Genomic DNA, 20,543 nt, shown 5'->3' with positions numbered 1-20,543 from the left:
TCCAGTGTAATAAGAGCGTAGTACCATATTTATGAGACGATTCTTTCGATACATATTTTTGCACTTGACTGTACGACGACGACCGAAGCAGGGACATTATTCTTTTTTTTTCTCTTACTTATATAGTAATTAATAGATACAGTATAATATAAAAATGAAAAACAATATTATGTGATAACAACAAAAACAACTTGCGTCGGTCGGGCAGCGCAGGATAAATTCCGTCCGGCTCGCGGGCGATGTCGACGGAACGACGCGCAATGAGCGAGCGTTCGAGTCTCGCGTCTGTGTGCGCGCACTCACACTTAGATAGCTCCCGCTCCCGCCCACCGCAGCGCGACAGAAACATAGCTTCAAAAATTCGAGATTTGAAAAGTTACTCAGCTAGGAATTGCTCTTAATAGATGTATGCGTGTTTGTGTTTTTTGCATGCCAGTTGCTGGTAAAATATGCATGTGCTTCTTTACTAACAATAAGTCCATCTTGTATACCATATTTTATGCAAAATAAAGATATTTTGATTTTGATCGAAATGAGTTTTCTGCAATGTAAATATTCGACTAAAACCTATTATGCTAAACATAATATACCAATAACGTTTCGAACAATTGAACAAACGTAAAATAAAATTATTCGTATCAAAATTCGGCCAACATAATAATAGTCTATTTAAGAATCGGACTCGCAAACATTCGGACTATTGTATATTATGCAAATTTAACTTTCTGCAAATTTAACATTCGTCGAAAAACAGTTCTGCCAAATAGGTTATGCCTGATGCGTTTCGGGTCACGGAAGTTATGCCAAATAGACGGAATCCGGTAAATAATACTGTTCTTGGTAGTATAGATAGAGTCTTGTCTCATCCTATAAATAAACTAGAAATTAAGTCCTACGCTTCGGGCATGTGTTTGGGAATAGGCGGGCGGTAGATAACGCGCGAGGCAACTTCCTCTCGCACAAAACGGCCGAGGCAGGTAGCGAGGCATGCCTCGCGCGTAGCCTCGCTCTGTCTGGACCCGCCTAATGATACAATAAAGTACATATCCATTTTCGTGATGTGTGAGTTTGTAGAACTACCCACTTGATCTTTTTTTAAATATCTTAAACACAGTTCTTTTAACATGCCCGATAGAAAAGTAGGGGTGTTTCTTTCTATAAGTATGTGCGGCCTTTTTTGTTTTTATTCGGTATCAGCAACATTCAATTGTTGCTAATGGGGCGACAAGCTAGCATTCATATGTAGCTCAATCTGAAAACGTCTGCTCGTCGCTCAGCAACAAATCAGCGTTCATTGCGCTAGACCAAATGCATGAATGGCTTTGATTGGCCGCTCGCCGCGCCGCATGCCGCTTGCGTCCAGTCCGCAGCCTCACGACCAGACTGCCTTCAGATCAACTGAACAAGCATTCTTTCATGATTTACAAAGGTATGGTGGTGAACCTTCCATGGTCCCTGCTGGTGGAGGGCGACGTTGTGGTGCTAAGGCCCGGGCAGGAGGTGCCGGGACACTGCCGCGGGCTAGAGCCCGATGATCCGGAGCTATTCTTCGGACAGACGTTTCAACCTAGCTCACAGGTAAAAATTTGTTCAAAATATGATACATACACTAGGAAATATATGTGCTAAAATATAGTTTTGTTAAGCACAAATTCAAATCTATTTACTTTGGTTCAAAACAATTCATACAATGCCAAGTTTGTTTTTAAATGTTGATTTATTAGTATTACATCAGACATATCTTGTACCAGTAGTACTATTACCATAACATTGCGATATCACTGACATTACAATGGGTAAGCTATATTTATTTCAGGTCAATCGAAAATCGATAAGTGGGCCAAAAGATTTGGTATCAACTAATTAGAAACTTGTCGAAAGCGCCTACCCTCGTAATGCCACTAAATCCAAAATTTTCCTATTTTTAATTTGGACCTTGTACATAGTCGGATGAATATTTTTTGTACGAAAAAGCAATGAAACAAAAAAATGCTACTTTATTTGGATTATGAAGCATTATAATGCACATTGGGCCTTACGAGGCTACTACTTTTACCACAACTATCGTGTCGTATCCTGCGTTTCTCTCCCATTTTGATCTAGAGTTCTTTTATCTTCCATACCAATAGCAGAATAATTAACAGTATTCAGTAAGGATTCAATTTGATCTCTTATTTGATACTAATAAAGTTTATTTTGCAGTACAAGGAGAACTTCAGCACGCCACGCGTACGCGAGCCGCACCAGAACCGCTCGTACCGAATGTGCGAAACGCCCTTTCTGAAGAACCTTCGCCTGACTTTGGAACAGGCCACGTGTCGACCACGCACCGTCTTTGAGAAACAGAGGTACCTGGTACGTTATATTGATGCAATATTTGTAGTTATGTAAAGTATTGTGAATATTCTTTGTAGTAGATGTAGTTTCGACGACAAAATGGAACTTACTACACAATCATACGTAACGTAAACAGTGTTAAATTCGTAATCTAACTTTTAATAGAGGCATTCGTTCTACTTAAGGCGTAGTAGAAGCCGCATAAAACATAGAACTCGATGTTTTATTTTATTTTCAACACACTTGCTCAAAACGAAGTTTTTATTCCACCGATTTTTGGCTCATAATACTATCCGCGTACTTTTTTAGTATATTATAACACTCGTGCTTTTTCATTATATTATCCGACTGAGTTAAGAAGGTAACTGATTGCTAATAATATGCATGGAAACGGAACCTTCTTGATTTCGTTCGCCCCTTTGCATTGAAATCGTGCGTAAAAAAAAATAACGCTCCAGCCATTTTCCGTATTTGTCATAAAATTGGAATAGTTTTGCATGTTTTTAGTTTATATGTATATTGTCGAAAATGTCATTTTCAAGCATTGGAAATGAAGAACACATAAAATTGACGCTTCCAGTAATACTAATAGAGGCAAGAGCCGAGAACGATAGCCTTTTACCATCAAAATCGGGTGAAAAATAATTGGCGGCATATGAAACTTTTATTCAATGGGAAATCAGCAAAAACGTCCAGTGTTTCTTGGAAAACGTGTTGGTAGCTTATTTCAATGAACGGACGAATAAGTGTCTACAAGCCCAGCACGCTTTGGTGAAATTATTCGATGTTAAAACTGTAAACCACCATTTTGAAAACTGTACTGTTTTGACAAAAAAATCTAATTAATAAGTTTTTTCCTCGCAAGTGTGTTGAAAAACGTCGTATGAAACGCGTGTGCATTGGTCATTACCCACATCGGCTTTCTTATTGCGCGCTCGCTTACAGCTCGCGCGCACAATATCGCCTCGTGTGTAATGACCAACTTAGCACACTTGTATCATAATGTACTATTATAGCATAGGCTGAGGTTTTATGAAGCATTTACGAAGAATTCGAAATCACCATACATAAGCGCTCATGACTGATATAATAAATAGTAGATCGCGAGCCAAAGTAGTCAAACTACTGGCATCCATTGCATGCCTTAATTTTTATACTTACATTTTTTTTTTAAATAAATAAATAAATCTTTATTCACTTAAAAACCTAACACAGTATAGAGTGTCGATATTATACTAGATACAGAGAAACTTATAATTAGGTTTGTAATGGTTTCACCAGGGTCCAGCTTTTGTCTCCCGAACTAGGTCGTTAACATTACGAGTACAACAGTCCACGTTTATCCCTAGAAGTAATTTACATGGGAATTTGACTTTTCCAGTGCACAGTAAAAATCATGGAAGGCATAGCACTGCCCCTTGTGATACTCCTGGTTGTGGTGGCGTCATTCGTGCGTCACGTGTACCAGCTGCCTGGCGTCACGCACTGGACAGAGGTGAGGCCTATTGAATAAGAGCATGAATAAAGTCTAAGTAAGTTAAGTGACATGTGGGGGGGGGGGGGGGGGTCCGAACGGGGTGGTCTTATGGAACTACATATTTAGTATCTTGCTTAATTATGTGCATACACTATTTTATCTACACACATAAACTCTGTATGATGTATTCACTAACCGCTATTACGGCCGGCATTGGGGCATCATTGCCCTCTCGCTGTCCTCGCGGAACTCGCGGATATGGGGTAGCGTCTCAGAAATATCTTCATCGATCAAAATGAGAGACGGAAGTTTTTCTATAATTCGCTTGTAAACAACAGTTTTTTTATTATTATTATAGACTAAACGTTAAATGGCAGTAAATGAAAACTTTTTTCACGCATGTAGTGACATGCGATGACTGCATCGCAACCGTAGTTTTGTTTAAATTCAGAGACAAACTAGAGTTGGGGGCCAACTGCTATATCGTTCGATATAGGGAGCGTGCATGAACTGTAGGAAGCAGCACAGGAGCCGTCAGATTTTTGGCGTGAGGCGTAAATGTGATGTCTATTGTTCCGATATTGCCCACAAGATGGCAGAACCTACTATGCACAAGAAAACACGTGACGTGTAAATGTACATGTTTATGGTTCCCATTCAGGCCACAAGATGGCAGACCCTCCAACGCGCACGGTCCCTATACCATAATACCAACTAACATGCGAGATTTGCCTAAATTGTTTGCAATTGACACTTCATTTCAAATAAAATTTCATCTTGACTGTTATTACCATAGAGGTCAAATAGAATTCCTTTTTTTCTCAGAGATGTTCTAAATTTGAATGTGGAGGAATGGGCGTAGGCGGGTACAGGCAGGGTGGGCGGCAGCCCCCCCCCCCCCCGAGCTAAAATTTACATAAAATGTTTGCCCCTCTGCGGCGTCTGCATCATAGAGGGTTATGATATGTGTGTAGATAAAGTTAATTATTTCCCGTTTCTCTCCAGGTGTACTTTTTGCAAACCGTGGCGGCGTCGCTGCCGCTCCTGCAGATCATATTCCCCGTGGTGTGGGTCGCTCTCAACTGCTACGGCATGGCGCGGTCAGTGTTAATTAGTACATTACCATACAAGTGCCAAAGAGGAAATTCGAAACGAGTGACGATAAATTTCGGGAGTGTTTTAAATCGACACGAGTTGCGAATTACCTATTCGCACATGTATCGTACAACGTTTTACAGTACATATGGCTCTTTAAAGTTTCGACATATGCACGGAAAATGCTCATTGTAGTATGTAGCATGAAAGTAGCACCATAATTATAGCCTTTAAATTTTCGACATAGTTACGTAATGTCCTGATTATCTTGATAGTGCAGTAACGTAGCACCATATGTACTATAATAGTTATTTATTGTAGAAGTGTGAAGTTCAAGAAGAAAATCTAAAGCAGAACTAGATTAGGACTATACTGCGCCGTTTGTTTCGTGGCAAGTAAATTTTCAAACACAAACTTTTGATATTTGGAGTTACCGTAACCAAAGAGAATGTGGAATAGAGGTGGATTGTCAAAGAAAATTTTGTAGCCACAGTAAGTTTACTGCCATCTTTTCTTTAGACACATGATTAAAACTTAGAACGCCATTTGACTTTGATCCTTATTCTTTCACTGGTATGTGTTAAATTTGTTAAAAATCAAAAAGTGGCGCCACTTTACCGGGCATAGGCCAAAGGTTGTGGCGCCATCGCTCGAAACGATACCGCCCCATACCTTTGATGTTTACTTACCACCTTTTGATATTTAACACATATGAAAGAATGATGATCAAACTCAGATGACGTTCTAAAAGTTTTAATCATGTGTTACAAGATAGCAGTAAATTTACTGTGGCTACTAAGTTTTCTTTGACAATCCACCTCTATTTCAAATTCTCTTTGCCGTAACATACCCTATTAAGGTCATTCAGATTCGAATCAAAGATTTTGTCATTGGAATTCACTTTTTCTTAAAGAGGCTATTTTATAACTATGTGTTTTAAGTCATCATCTTCCTAGAGTTGCCCCGAAACCCTATGTACTCATCTTGGTATTCATGGTATCTTAAAAAAACTCTTCTTCTTACAGGTTTAAACTGCTCTCTGAAACCCGTCAAAAGTACGTCCGTACGAAATCATGCTCGATATCAGAGGATGCCAGTGACCCCCTCATTCAAGCGCTCAGTGAATCCAACCTAAAGCCGGAAAGTCTCAAGTCTCTGTGGAAGACGTTCTTTAATATCCTCACGGGGAAAGAGGACATGGTTGTTCGGACAGCGAATATTGTGCATGTGTTGGGGTCTTTGTCGGTGAGTATGGCTCTAAAGGGTCTAAAAAACTTCTTAAAATACTGTAGAAAACACCTTTCAAAGTGTGTCTGATTGATGTTCTGCTCGATAACAACAGTCGATGCCAGGTAAATATCTTTTCGCTAGAATATTTAAAATCTTGTTTTTTTTAATAGAGGGGTTTACTGCAATGTTCTACCGTCTGAGAGTGCAGCACTAGCACATATTGTAAACCATAGAGTAACTTAATTATACTTACTATGTATTAAACAGTTTATTTCAGAAGTTTTCACTATGATATTGATGCATCGAGGCGGTTTGTTTACAGAGAGCCTATCGCGAAACGAGAAAATTCGTTATCTGACTCTTAATCGCTGAAACATGAAAGAGTGACAGAGAGGCAGATAACGAACTTTCGATTTTCGTGTTTCGCGGTAGGCCCTCAGTATATGCTAATGGCGCCCCCTACGCAGAGTTTTGCTTAATATCCCCTATTAACGTAATCTACGTACCGTGAAACGTTAGGTACGTTTTATTGTACACAGTCAGGTTCTAAAATATCGAATCGAATAGCGGGCCATAATATCTCTCTACTTACACGGTACCTAATTTCCAAAGTCAACCGTGCATGTTGTGTGACTCTAGCCAAACTCATTGACGACGTCAGAATTTTGGAAGACATTCTTCCACAGCTTTATGACATTGGTGATTGGGATATGTTTATATTTTAACATAAATATTTTTTTAACTTACAAACATGCTTAATATATTCACATCCAAAACTAAATTACACATTTCAAATTTTATTACTGGGTAATAAAATTTAGCAATGTGTAATTTAGAAGACATTCTTCCACAGCTTTATGACATTGGTGATTGGGATATGTTTATATTTTAACATAAATATTTTTTTAACTTAGACACATGCTTAATATATTCACATCCAAAACTAAATTACACATTTCAAATTTTATTACTGGGTAATAAAATTTAGCAATGAGTGAATGTTCTTGCAAGGCTTAAATTCATGACTGAAAATATCGTCATATTTTTTAATCACAGGCTCTATGCTGCGTGGACAAGAAAGGCATTCTATCCTGGCCAAACCCGACAGCGGAGAAGGTGTTCTTCCTGCGCAACTCCAGCTCCGCGTCCACCGCGTCCAGCAAAACCAGTCTGGCGGGCTCCATGCGCCAGAGCCAGACCAACCTCGAGCAGGAGCCCAAACAGAACGAACCGTCCACTATCGTTGAGGTAATTTCATTACATGTATGTTCATAGATGTTTAGTATATTTCACGATCATCAGGATAAAACACATCTGAACTTTATGTTGACGAATCCTTGACGCAATTTGTATGCAAGTAAAGTCTTCTTAAATACAGTAAAACTTACTTAAGAAGATTCTTAAAGGACCACGTCAAAAACGCATCTCCAGAAAACGTATTAACCGTGAAAAGATTTAAAACACAACTGGGTAATAATATAAAATCGCGTGGCGTGGGACTTGAGGCAAAGACATCTATTGCAGGGATCACCAATTAGTTTCTTCAGACGTACGGTTTTTAAAATAAAATGAACATCATGGTCCGATTCTATTTGAGTTTATTAAATAAGCAAAAAAAAGAACGGGCGGTCCGGATCCGGACCGCGGTTCGCTATTTGGTGCTGATCTATTGTATCTCACATATCTGTCATATGTGGCTCTGTCTCTCTATCACTATTCCATATTAGTGCGACAGTGACAGTTGGGTTTCATTCGCTACGGCTGCTTAGCTGCATGTTGGCTACGCAGCCTGATCTTTGTGCCGATGTATCATTTGTGTAGCAATAGCAATATGTAAGTGGCTCGCAAACAATTTTGAATATGCGTCCGAATGGGAAAAAGTGTCGTGCAAGTGCTCGTGGCGTGTTGTGCCATTCATCGATTAAACTGGTTTTAGTTCTCGTCACTATGAATTTGTATTTAGTTCTTGTTACTATGAATTTGATATTATGGTTTACCATAAATTGACGAGCCTTACAAGGAAAATGTCAAATATTAGCGAGTCTCGCTCACTAAATCACTTTCATATTTAGAGTGTTTAGTCCTCATCGTTCGTAACATGGTATATGAAATGTAACATGGGATAGTTCAACTAAAAGGTTTAATTACGTTTCTTTAAATGTGCCTCGGTTACGGAGGCTCGATTATATCCTGGTGCAATAATAACACATTTTACATTACTATTCATCACACTTGCTCTTAAACGGTGTTATTGTATGCCAGCATACTCAGATGGAATGAGCTATATTATGCCCACGGACATAATATATATTTTTTAATTTCATTACGCTCATAGCATATTTAGCATAATGTTTTTTTTCAAGTAGGTATAAATAGTTATTTACGATACAAGAGCAGAAAATAGGATATTCGCAACGATAAATTAAAACACGAGCGAAGGGAGTGTTTTAAATCAACACAAGTTGCGATCGTACAACGTTTTACAGTACATATGGCTCTTTAAAGTTTCGACATATGCACGGAAAATGCTCATTCCCGCACGCGTGCGGGAAAGTAGCACCATAATTATGTACTGTAAATGAGTTTTTCTCAAACTTGCCATGAAATGTTGACATGACTAAATTAGGTCCGGAAATACTACATATCAGGTGCGATGAGTGAAGATGATATGTAAAGGAATTTCATACAGCCTTACATACCTAGCCTGTAAGGCAACCTTCTTTTGTTTTTATTAAACGTCAAATTATGGCACGTCTTGGCATTCAACCTTAAAAAACTTTTAAGCAAAATTCTACCATTATGGTTTTTTTTCTTTTTTGTGTTTGTTTATTACTATTTCTGGGTTTCCTAAAGGGGTACGAAAATTGTATTATTTTTGCACTCTGACGCACGGTTTAGGATATACAGCCCTATAAAGATTTTTTTTTCAGTTATGCAGAAATATTTATAGGGCTGTATCTCCTAAACCGTGCGTCGTAGCGCAAAAATAATCAAATTTCTGTTCCCCTTTCAATAACCCCAAACTGATTATAACAAAAAATAAAATAAAATCATCCTATTTTATTATTACTATTATTATTTAATTGCAAGTTTGAGAAAAGCCCGTTTCCCGTCCTCTATTGTAATGTACTATTACTATTACTTTTAAAATACTGACGTTTATATATATATTTTGTGTATTTTTATAAATATTTAATATGATTAATTTCATAATATGCAAAATATATTTTACACAATTTTCAATTGTAGCTGGATGCTGGGTAGGTCTGTGCCTTCGATGCCTAATCTGTCAAAAATGACAATATGGCGGACGAATGTTTGAAATGTCACCGTATTTAAGAATTGTTTTGCTTTAAATTTAGTTTTTTCCTCATAAGTGTCATGAAAAACATTGGGTAGGTACACACAATGTTTTTCATCACGAGTGGTACAAGAATTACGTGTTATAAATTAAATATCTTGTGTTAGTGAAGCCCTCGCCTCGGGCTTCGGGCTTGAAATTAATACTTGTTCGAAATTTCTTATTTACCGCCCTTAATACACATTGTGTAACTTCCCCTACCTACACCCCAAACTACCCCATCTATTAAACCCCAGACTTGATAAAATACTGAACCTAATCGTTAACAATCCCACCTTTAAAATTACCCCTAAAATTTACCCCAACAATAATTTTACCTTAACAATAATTTGGCCAAGTGATCGTCTAGTTAAAGGTTAGGACCCCTTGAAGCGAACCGCGGAACCCTAGATTCTTTAATGAGTAACAACTAAATCTTGGACTCTGATTCTACCTGATTAAGTATTACCTAGACGTTAAGACTCGGAAATTTACTATACTAAATAATTTATTATGTTGAGAGGAAATAATCGATAGGATATTATGTTAAAATTCAACCTTCAGCAAAATACCGTAAGATTAAGTTATTCCAAACCATTTCTATATTAAATATGACACCTTATAAGTAGAATCGCCTGCCAAAGGGTCTCTAAAACAAACCATTCTTTAATCCCAGAATAGTCTGTGTTCCTAAACCCAACTTGATATTTAAGGATTGAATATATAAATACCTTAGGACCTGATCGTAATACTCAGTACTTCGCCTCTACACCAAAAACCCAGAAATGAAAATAAATAGATATAAGATGTTACAGATAACCCTCAACTTTCCACTCAGAGTAACAGTCCGGAAGATTTAGGTAATTAAAATCCATTACCAGTATTTCACTAATATTATCATTAGTACACGTTATAAAACCATAGCTTCACATCATTAGAACCTTTTGAAAGATATATATATATACACCAACCAATCGAATTTCTAGATCAAACCTAAGAGAGACCCTATAACAGTGTGTGTGACTCTACCCTATTCCTACCCTTAGACCCTAATCTAGTATGTCCAGAACACAGATCGTACTTACCATTGATCTAGTGATTTGGAACATACACAAGTGTATCCCTAAGTCTAAGCTGTAAGCATTCGGCCGACAAAACCGAGGTATAGCAAACCCTAGTGTCTGTGTGATTGGCCCCCTCCTCATCGCCACGTGGGCACGGTGGATGAGAATAGACCGCCCTAGCATGTCTATAAGTAATCAGCACACTAGCACACACACCCGTACCAGTCACATGGGATACCCTGCCATGACTAAAACTTTATCTGTGTTTGTTACCAATCATGACAGAAGCCCTCCCGTGACCAGCACTAGCATGAGCCAGAGCACCGAAATATATAAATATATTTAATACGAGACCTAGCCTCAATTACTGCAGACTTCAGTGAGCCGAGATTACTCTCAATGGCACGCACGTGATGCCCTCACATTCATCTAACAGCTGGACTTTGAGACTAAGGAGAGTATGCTCGCCTCTTATGTTGGTAAAGAAGAGACGCCAAGTCCTCTCAACTTGGAGCAAAAGACTTCTAAACAGCTGCAATTTGTCACCGTTAGGGAGCAGCTGATTAGATGGACAAACTGTTAGTCCAAACAGTGATCTGGCTTTATAAAATAACAAACTAACCTCATAGAAAGGTAATAAAATAACAAAATTAGATTTTACTAACAAAAACTCACAATATAGTAACACAAATAAGGAAGTAAAGAATCTCCACCATAGCCTAAGCTTAGCATTACGACAACATTGTCCCCGCAATGCCAAACATAGACACAATTTACAAGTTTAAATTTACCAGGATAATTCCCAGCAAACACAAACAAATAGAAGGAATAGTAGAGAAACTTCACATACCCAAAGCCAGAGATACCGCCAGTCCGATGGTCAAAGAATGAATGCCCCTCCTCCGTACTTTACGGCCCTTTTATATACTTTAGTAGCGACATAACAGCGACATAACGGCGACTAGCGACATAATAGCGACATAACAGCGACATATTGGCGACTAGCGACATAATAGCGACATAACGGCGACATAATAGCGACATAACGGCGACATAATAGCGACATAACGGCGACATAACGGCGACATAATAGCGACACAATGGCGACATAATAGCGACATAACGGCGACATAATAGCGACATAATAGCGACATAATGGCGACATAATAGCGACATAACGGCGACATAATAGCGACATATCGGCGACATAATGGCGACATAATAGCGACATAACGGCGACATAATAGCGACATATTGGCGACATAACGGCGACATAATAGCGACATATCGGCGACATAACGGCGACATAATAGCGACATAACGGCGACATAATAGCGACATAATGGCGACATAACGGCGACATAATAGCGACATAGCGGCGACATAATGGCGACATAATAGCGACATATTGGCGACATAATAGCGACATATTGGCGACATAATAGCGACATATTGGCGACATAATAGCGACATATTGGCGACATATTGGCGACATAATAGCGACATAACGGCGACATAATAGCGACACAACGGCGACATAATAGCGACACAACGGCGACATAGTAGCGACATATTGGCGACATAATAGCGACACAATGTTTTTTACGCACACAACGACAGGATTCGCTTGGTAGTCAGTTTAAGTAGACCAAAAAAATGATAAAATGAAACGTTTCAAAACCTATCAAGCATGAATATGCTAACATTATTATTTAACTTCAGGTATTATAGTTTTGTTTTCTGAAAATAACGTCTGTATTGTAATATTTTACGTTTATTATTAAGTTAGTAACTCAATGTTCTTTATTACACCAATAATTATGCATTTATTCTGGGTTAACTTCAATTGATTATTATCATTCTTCGCAGCATTTAAAAATAATAAAAAAATGAAAATTTACTGAGTGTTATGTATTTAATCGAAATCACAAATGGTAAAATACGGAAACGTGTCCTTCAAGTTGTAATTGTTAGAATACGGAGTGAAATCATGAATGAAAGATGCAAACGAAGAGTACTGTAGTTTTTAATTATTTTCTATGTGTTTTAATATAAAACCAAGGCCAATATTACGAAATAGGCATATGGCTAGTCACAATTGTACTATTACTTACTTATAACTTGAATATTTTGTTCCCAGGTCCTAGACCTCACGCACGATCAGAACGCGCCGTTCTGCGTGGAGTTCGACGACCAGCGCTGGCGGCAGCACCTGGCGCGGCTGAAGCCGCTGGGGCTGGCCGCGCTGCTCAACACGTGCGCGCCCGCGCCGCGCCACACCTACGCGCACTTCTGTGCGCATCTCACGTGCGAGGCGCACTACAGGTCGGTACTACACCCACTAATAGAATACCTTTCAGTTCGACGACCAGTTCAGTTCAATGAAGCACTTCTACACGCATCTTACTTGCGAGGCGCAGTACACGACGAAAAACGAAATGGCATCAAGTGTCATTAGAACTATTACCTATGACGACTATGTCTATTGTGAACTACATAGTAAAGATTAAATTCGATGAACCTTGTTACAAAATGGTCTTTTCATTCTAGCGAGGATCTAGTTCCAGTAACCAACCGCCGCTGTCTCTGTGAACTGGCGAAGCAAATAGGATTCACTGAAGCTGTAGAGGATTCCTACACCATCCAAGAGTGTCTACCTATCTTCAGGCATTTAGTGAGTATTTAAAGCTTTGGACTTGGCTAAAGCTTTTGACACAGTATCAATATAAAGTGTACTCGCAATTATTAAATTATATGAAATAAGAAGTATAATTTGTATAACTCTTCTTTAAAGCTGTATTCCGAATTTCTAAAACAACCATAATGTGAAAAATAAGTAGATAAATCGGTTATTCATATATATACAATCAAAAAACTTGGAGTGCCACAAGGGAGCATCCTCGGTCATTTACTTTAAAATACATCCGCATCGTTTATTATGTTACTTTTAATTCTGACTAGAGCTTCGATCTGGATTAGGTTAATTTGTTAAATATTGACTTGTTATGATTTACTTTGGCACTTACAGCAATAAATATTAACTTCCGATTGAATAACCTTATGTTTTATCAATTAGGTTTACGAATTGTTAGTTAACAGTGTAGACGGTGGTTTTTATTTCTACAGCAAGCGGACACGATCCGTCGGGAGACGCGTTTCGTGCGCTCCCTGCACCTGAGCACGCGCGTCAAGGTGCCCCTTCCACACATGCTCGCAGTTGTCGTCAAGGACCAGGCCAACCAGTTGCAGATGCTCACACAAGTGAGGCCAGCGTATTTTTGCCAATTCCAATTTTAAAAGATGCGAACAAAAAAATATAAACAACGGTGGACAATTAAAAAAATGCTGCACGTGCACTACTAGCTAGCGACATTAGGTCGCAAAGGAACTATGGAATGTGTCTGCCACATCGTCCGACGTTGCATGTTGCGCTAAAATTACTACCTGCTCCATGCATGTAATTTATCATCCTGCTGCCTACAGTTCAAGGAGTTTCCGTCAAATCAGTCATTGAAAGAAAACCAGACTATTATATTTAGGTAGCAAACAGCAACCTAACAAACTGACAAACAATGACATATCTATTTTTTCCAGGGCACAGCAGACATTATACTAGATTCGTGCGTGGATTACTGGAATGGGCGGGACTTGACGTCAATCTCGCCTTCTGACCGCAAGAAGATCATCGATTTCTACCAGCGCAATTCGCTGACGGCCTACTGTACTGCTTTCGCATACAAGTTAGTAAACAAATTTGTCCCAGTGCAGGATGCTGTCCCAATCCCAATAGTTTCCAAATTCAATCTTAATTTACAAACAATAGAAGTGTCAAACGGGCTGTCAAGTCAACTATTGATATTAGGTTATCAAACACTAGGACATTCACTTTACCCCTTACCTTAAGGTGCGTCCACATATGGTGTACGTTGCTATTGTACGAAAATATCACTAATTTAATTACTCGAAGATAAGATAATATAAGGTAATGATTTATTTGCTTAAACATGGTACAGTCAAGTGCAAAAATATGTATCGAAAGAATCGTCTCATAAATATGGTACTACGCTCTTATTACGCTCTTATTATAAGATGCTATGGGACATATTTTTGAGTAAGATGTGTACACCCATATTTTTACACTTGACTGTAAATAAAGTTGACATAATCAGTATAAGCAGGTAAATATTGACCTCTACATAAGTACATATCAACACGGTTTGCGAATTGTCTGCGAGCGGTTCGCGAAAAGCGGGCTAGCGACGTGTTCGCCAGGTCTGGACAGACGTTTAAAAACCCAAAATCTATAATATTTGGATTGCAACTTTAAATTGATTCTATCTCCTTGGACCACCAGACCGTTGACCCGCGGCATATCGCCGTCCTTGTCACGCATGTACCTGGAACTGCCGGCGGACAGTCGGCAGTTATATGCGCCCCATTCCCAACAGTGGGCAGATGCTCCCGCACTACATTTTCACTCCACCGGTGAGTAGAATATTTTAAGGACCTAGTCAGTAGTAGGTAGTCTGGCAAACCTTTATACCAGTATTATAAGTATCCAGGTGTCTAGTGTAGTAACCAATGGCGGGGCATCAAAAGAACTCGATTCTAACAAACTTGCCTATTTTTCAGACTTCAGACAGTTACTTAGCATTTTTCTGAGCACATCTAAAGTTAGGCATACATAATCATTTTTTGCAGATTCGTTATTATTCAACGAGGTGACAGATGACGACGTTAGTGATGCTGATGGATATTTCGACATGCAATGCAATCAGGTAGACTCCATAATTATGTTTATAAAGACTACTTAAAATTAAAAAAAAGATTGATATATGTTCCCAAGTGACAAGTAGTAAATATGATTATGCTTCTAATTAACTAATTACTATAGGTAGTATCTTTAAATTCGTTACCCTTAATACGCCAAATGACTAAAAAAATGTAAGTAGCTATTGAACAGTGCGGCTTGTGAATTTGATTGAATTGTACTTCAAAACGATATGTGTGTTTTTCCGTAAATTGCAGTTGTTGATTGTTGTAAATCAATATGTTTTAACTACTCTCAACTAGCCAATCATGATTTGTACTATTTTTACAAGCTTTTATTTGACTTGCCCTGTTGAGGTGGTATTATTATTGAATATCTGCCCAATATCTTGGTCCAATGTGTATTTGCATCTCACAATTTGCTTGTGTAAAAGTGAGACGCAATGCACGTTAGAGAAAGAAATTGGACAGGTGGAACCCTTAGCTTTCCGATCAAGCTGAAATTTTACATTCATGTGTAAATCGGATGAAAATGCAATATTATGATGATATGAACCTGATCTAATGATGGAGACAGGAGGTGGCCATAGGAACTCTGTGATAAAACAACGCAAACTAATTGTCTTTAGGGTTATTAGAATTGTCTCGATGAGTATTAGTTTCCCGTGAAAAGAAAAGTACAGTCAGCGATAAAAGCTTGTACTAAATATGAAATTTTTTCCAAAAAATATGTTATATACTTTACAGGTATTCATAGGCATGGTAACAATGCAATACCAAGCCCAATCCGACATGGTGGAGCTGATCGAGCGGCTCGAGCGAGCCTGCATACGCTTCGTACACTTTAGTAAAGAGAACGAACTACGTTCTAGAGTATTTAGCGAGAAGATGGGCTTGGAATCTGGGTGGAATTGCCACATATCGTTGATTAGCGGGGAGACGCCGAGGTAAAATAGACTTTAGGTAGTCGTGATAGGGTTGTTATTTGATTCACTACGTACACTTCAGGAAAGAGCAGGTTGGAACTGCAACATATTATTGGAGGGGGGATGGGTCGGGGTAAAATAGACTTAAAGCTATTTATGATTAGGCCGTCATTGGATTGCTCATAAATACTCGTATATTTTTGCAAAAAGAACGAGCTTCGATCGAGAGCATGTGAAAAGATCAGATTAGAGCTGGGGTAGAATCAGAAACGTGAACTTTAGGCAGTTGGGTGGGGCAGATCTCTTATTCGAGCGTTTCGAGTGTCAAAAACTGATCATCGTTCATCCGTACATCTTTGACAATTTGAAACAGAGAGCAGAGTTATATAGTTTTAAGTCATGGAAAAATATCTAGTGAAGCTGCTAGATATTGTCATGGATCATTTTTTTCTTTAGCTGTACACCTGTAGGCCTACCGCGAACACAGAAAATCCAAATTTCGTTATCGTCCTCACTATCAGTCAAATATGCAAGACCGATAAAGAGGTAGATAGCGAAATTTCGATATTCGTGCTAGGCCTTCTGTTCTCTGATTTTAAAGTAGGCTTACGGGCGAATATGCTTAACCAAATGATCAAGTTTGTGCTCTAACAAAATGGGCTTTCAACGAGTAACCGTCATTTTTCATCCAACACACGACAGACAATTTTAGATCGTATTACCCCTTCATTTGGTTAAATTTACTAGTTAAACTTTCTACGTGTGTTATTTTTTTAGTGTGTACTGATTGTATATTAATCGATGTTGTTTTACATACATTATTTTATTTGGCTTTGATATATAAAAAAATTCAACTCGAACTTAGTCTCATAATAATATTATTATATAAGAGTTTCTTCATATATATTTGCATAAAAATTGCGATACGCTGTTAAAAATCTGCTAGCTAGAAAAAAATAATTCCACCCAATATGTTCTCGTTTTTCTATTAGATACTATTGATTATAAGCAATGTAGATCAAAGCCAAATAAAATGATAATCTTTTTCTACAGGTGTTAAATCCTCATGTTTATTGTGTTGCTTACTTGGCGATGCAAGCTATATACAAACTGCAAAAACCTTCGATACCATAGCATCGACATGATTCTTACAGTTTACAGTAAGTGTCTGTACAGACAGCGGGATTTTTGGACCAATCATAACAATGAACTATTTAAAATTAACCCTGACTTTGTCAAGGGGAATATATTTTCTACTTTATTTTGAACATTTTCTTCTCTTTCAGATAAGTTTCAAAACCTATAAAAAACTGCGACCTAGCCGCCCGATTAGGGGATCATGTATATATTAACTAATATAAACGGAATTAATTGTGTATTAAGTTTTAAATTTACCTCCGACGTTTCGAGGACGGCGTCGCCCCCGTGGTCTCGGAGAATACGCGATTAAGTCCCGTTTATATTAGTTAATAATGTGTAAAGATCGTGACGTTTAAATCAGTGTTCATGTATTTTTCTATAACAGTGACAGGAAAATGTGATACTAGTATTAGTATACTGGTTTTTAGCGGAATTTGGCTTAAAATTGATATCTACGGTTGCTGTAATTTACATTAAGTATATCTGCGTTGCTCGTGGAATTCAGATTATACATATCTACTACAAAGAAAAAAAATAGGTTTGCGTTAAAGTTTTACCAAAAATACTTTGGACACCTAGATATTAACAAAGAAAATTTTATGCCATTATACAAGACCAGAAAAGTAAAAAGTAAACTTAGTTTCTTGCTATTTCAATACATAAACGTATAAAATAACATATCAAAGTGAACGTTACGAAGCATTTAGAACTAGTATCAATCAACATCAACCTGATTGGTCCTTAAATCGGCTGTCCGTGGGAGTTGACCGCGCCGCGTGTTGCAGCCGAACCGCGTCGCCGCTGTCCTCGCAGACCCTCGTCCGCCCGAGGCCCCTCCAAAGGGCCGTTGACACTTGTGACGCGGTCAGGCTCGGCTTTTATAATAGGTTTGTGTTTATGATGATGATCATTGACTGCGAGTACTCCTTTCCTTTCAAGTATCTAATCTTCCAACAGGACTAAGCTTACTTTATTTAGACACAAATAGGGCAGTTAAGTAGATGTAGCGAAACTTATCTGGGATGGAGTGGAACATCCGTCTTGTATTCAGTCATATTTATCGCAGTGAAGAAAATATTCTATAAAAAGACTTTTCCCAATTTCATTAAAAAAATAGAACTTTACTTATTCTCTAACAGTAGGTACGGTGGGTTTTAGAGAAGGTAACCTACAACTATTAAGGTTAAACCTAAACTACTTATATTAAGAAAGAAGGGTTAAACTAAACTACGTATATTAAGGGGAAGTTAATACTACCCTTACCCTATCCCAGTTGAATTCGAATCGAGCCCTAAACGCAGTCAATCGTCAACATCGTTTTGTCTATCTCTTTTATATACGTTATTCGTGTTTATTTGATATTAAAAACCAGAAGAGTGACAGAATATTGCCAAAACAACAATAATTTTATAGTTGAAAACACGAAAAACGTATCGTATTTTCAAAAAATTGCCTAGTTCATCTATTTTTTCTGGAATGTTAATATTTGTACTAAATCCTTTTAACAAACGTAGGTAGTATTATTAGATTGTACACTCTCTCAGTTTAGCTCTGCACGGCATGACTAGACTGTCTTTGATGCCCAATCCCAACACTTGTGCCGTCCCAAAATGTATCTTATATGTGTAAAATTTGTAAACTATCCAAGTTTTGCCCCCATTCATATACATTAATCTGTAGATTATTTACCAATCTCTAATCTCTATTATTGTCCGTTAACTTTGTCTTCCCTCTCTCAGTATAAATTATTTAGCCGGACTATTGACGCATGCAATATTGTTTTTGCCCAACTGTATGGCATCTTAACACAACTAACTACACGACATTCATAGTATTAACCGAGCAATGACTAATAGCATTGTACACCGCATTACGTAGATAATAAAGTTCAAAGTCGATTTTGCGCACCTCCTTTTGTGCATTTATTTAAATAGGATATTTAATAATTTAATAAAATATACTTAGGTACTTGACATGCATAAAATAAAGAACATATTTTCGTAAAATAATTTGATAAGACTTTGTTCGTACAAACACTCGCTCTGAATTTCATAGGTGCAATAATTTTATTTGTTTTTCATTCAAGATAACGCATCGGTACAGTTACGGACTTAATTGTTGAGCCATTTAGGGTTTACTTTACACTGGAGATGTCATAGCGTTAGTAATGTCAACCAAATCAGCTTGGACCGTGGATGGGTCTACAATTAAAGTATGTGACCGTACTTATTTTATTTACCTTATCTATGTTTTATTTTCCTTACGGTAATTTATACTACCTGAAGGTTGTCTGGAAGAGATCGCTTTTTAGTGATAAGACCGCCAGTTTTTGCTTAGTTTTTTATGTTAATTGCTGTATTTACCTAATCATGTTTTCGTTGTGCACAATAAAGAATATTATTATTATGTTCAGATGTTTTCATAACCTATATTTCAGAGCAAGTGTTTATACTGTTTTAGATAATGTTGGAATGCTACAGTCTTTAGGTATTGGGTAAATATGTACGAGTATAAAAATGCAATGGCCCATAAATTAATTATTAGCCATAATAAATTAATAATACAAATATAAGTTTGGAGGCTTAGTTAAAAGTATATCTTGATCACGCAATACTTAGCTGAAGAAAAATATTGCATATATCCAATGCCTACTGTATGTACACACTTAAGTTACCATTATTTAAACTTATTATAAATGAATAAAGACTATAATACTGGACATTTCACCTGTTTCTAATATTTGCTTAAATAAAATCTAATCTGTGTCAATGTTACTAGCACTAATATGGCAACTTCGAAGGCATTATCCATATCGGCCCCTGGAGCTATAAACCTGGACCATAGCACCGTCAAATTCGACAGAGAAATCAAAAAAGCCAGGCATTCTATCACCACACACACTGGGCTTAAGGTATGTCAAAATAATTTGGTAAAAACTGTAAACATTTTGAACCTTTTTTTTTAAAGCTTCAGTTCCAATACTTACCTTTGTACACATACGATTGAGAACCTGATTCAAGCTTAAAACCTACCTTACCTATAGGTATGTATATGTTACTGTAAAAGCCCGAAGTACGGTAAAACCTAGGATATACCGGTAAGACCTAGGTTTTACCGATGCCGATCGGTAAAAGCCCGAAATGTGAAATAATTATTGTTCACTT

At 37.7% G+C, this 20,543-nt stretch overlaps 1 protein-coding gene across 1 annotated transcript in view; it reads left to right on the top strand.

The window, feature by feature from the left end:
• Positions 1-20,543, top strand: part of LOC133522248 (transmembrane protein 94) — a 46,706-nt gene that overhangs the window by 7,543 nt on the left and 18,620 nt on the right. The window contains exons 4-18 of the mRNA XM_061857519.1: positions 1,430-1,578; positions 2,203-2,355; positions 3,719-3,832; positions 4,820-4,914; positions 5,935-6,154; positions 7,196-7,387; positions 12,684-12,868; positions 13,094-13,217; positions 13,670-13,804; positions 14,138-14,283; positions 14,898-15,028; positions 15,245-15,321; positions 16,061-16,260; positions 18,165-18,266; positions 20,158-20,290. Of these exons, the coding sequence (XP_061713503.1) occupies positions 1,430-1,578; positions 2,203-2,355; positions 3,719-3,832; positions 4,820-4,914; positions 5,935-6,154; positions 7,196-7,387; positions 12,684-12,868; positions 13,094-13,217; positions 13,670-13,804; positions 14,138-14,283; positions 14,898-15,028; positions 15,245-15,321; positions 16,061-16,260; positions 18,165-18,266; positions 20,158-20,290 (2,156 nt within the window). The remainder of the gene's footprint in view (positions 1-1,429; positions 1,579-2,202; positions 2,356-3,718; positions 3,833-4,819; positions 4,915-5,934; positions 6,155-7,195; positions 7,388-12,683; positions 12,869-13,093; positions 13,218-13,669; positions 13,805-14,137; positions 14,284-14,897; positions 15,029-15,244; positions 15,322-16,060; positions 16,261-18,164; positions 18,267-20,157; positions 20,291-20,543) is intronic.

Source organism: Cydia pomonella, chromosome 10 (genome assembly GCF_033807575.1).
Source record: "Cydia pomonella isolate Wapato2018A chromosome 10, ilCydPomo1, whole genome shotgun sequence".
Lineage (NCBI taxonomy): Eukaryota > Metazoa > Arthropoda > Insecta > Lepidoptera > Tortricidae > Cydia > Cydia pomonella.
This window is presented reverse-complemented; position numbering and strand designations above follow the sequence as displayed.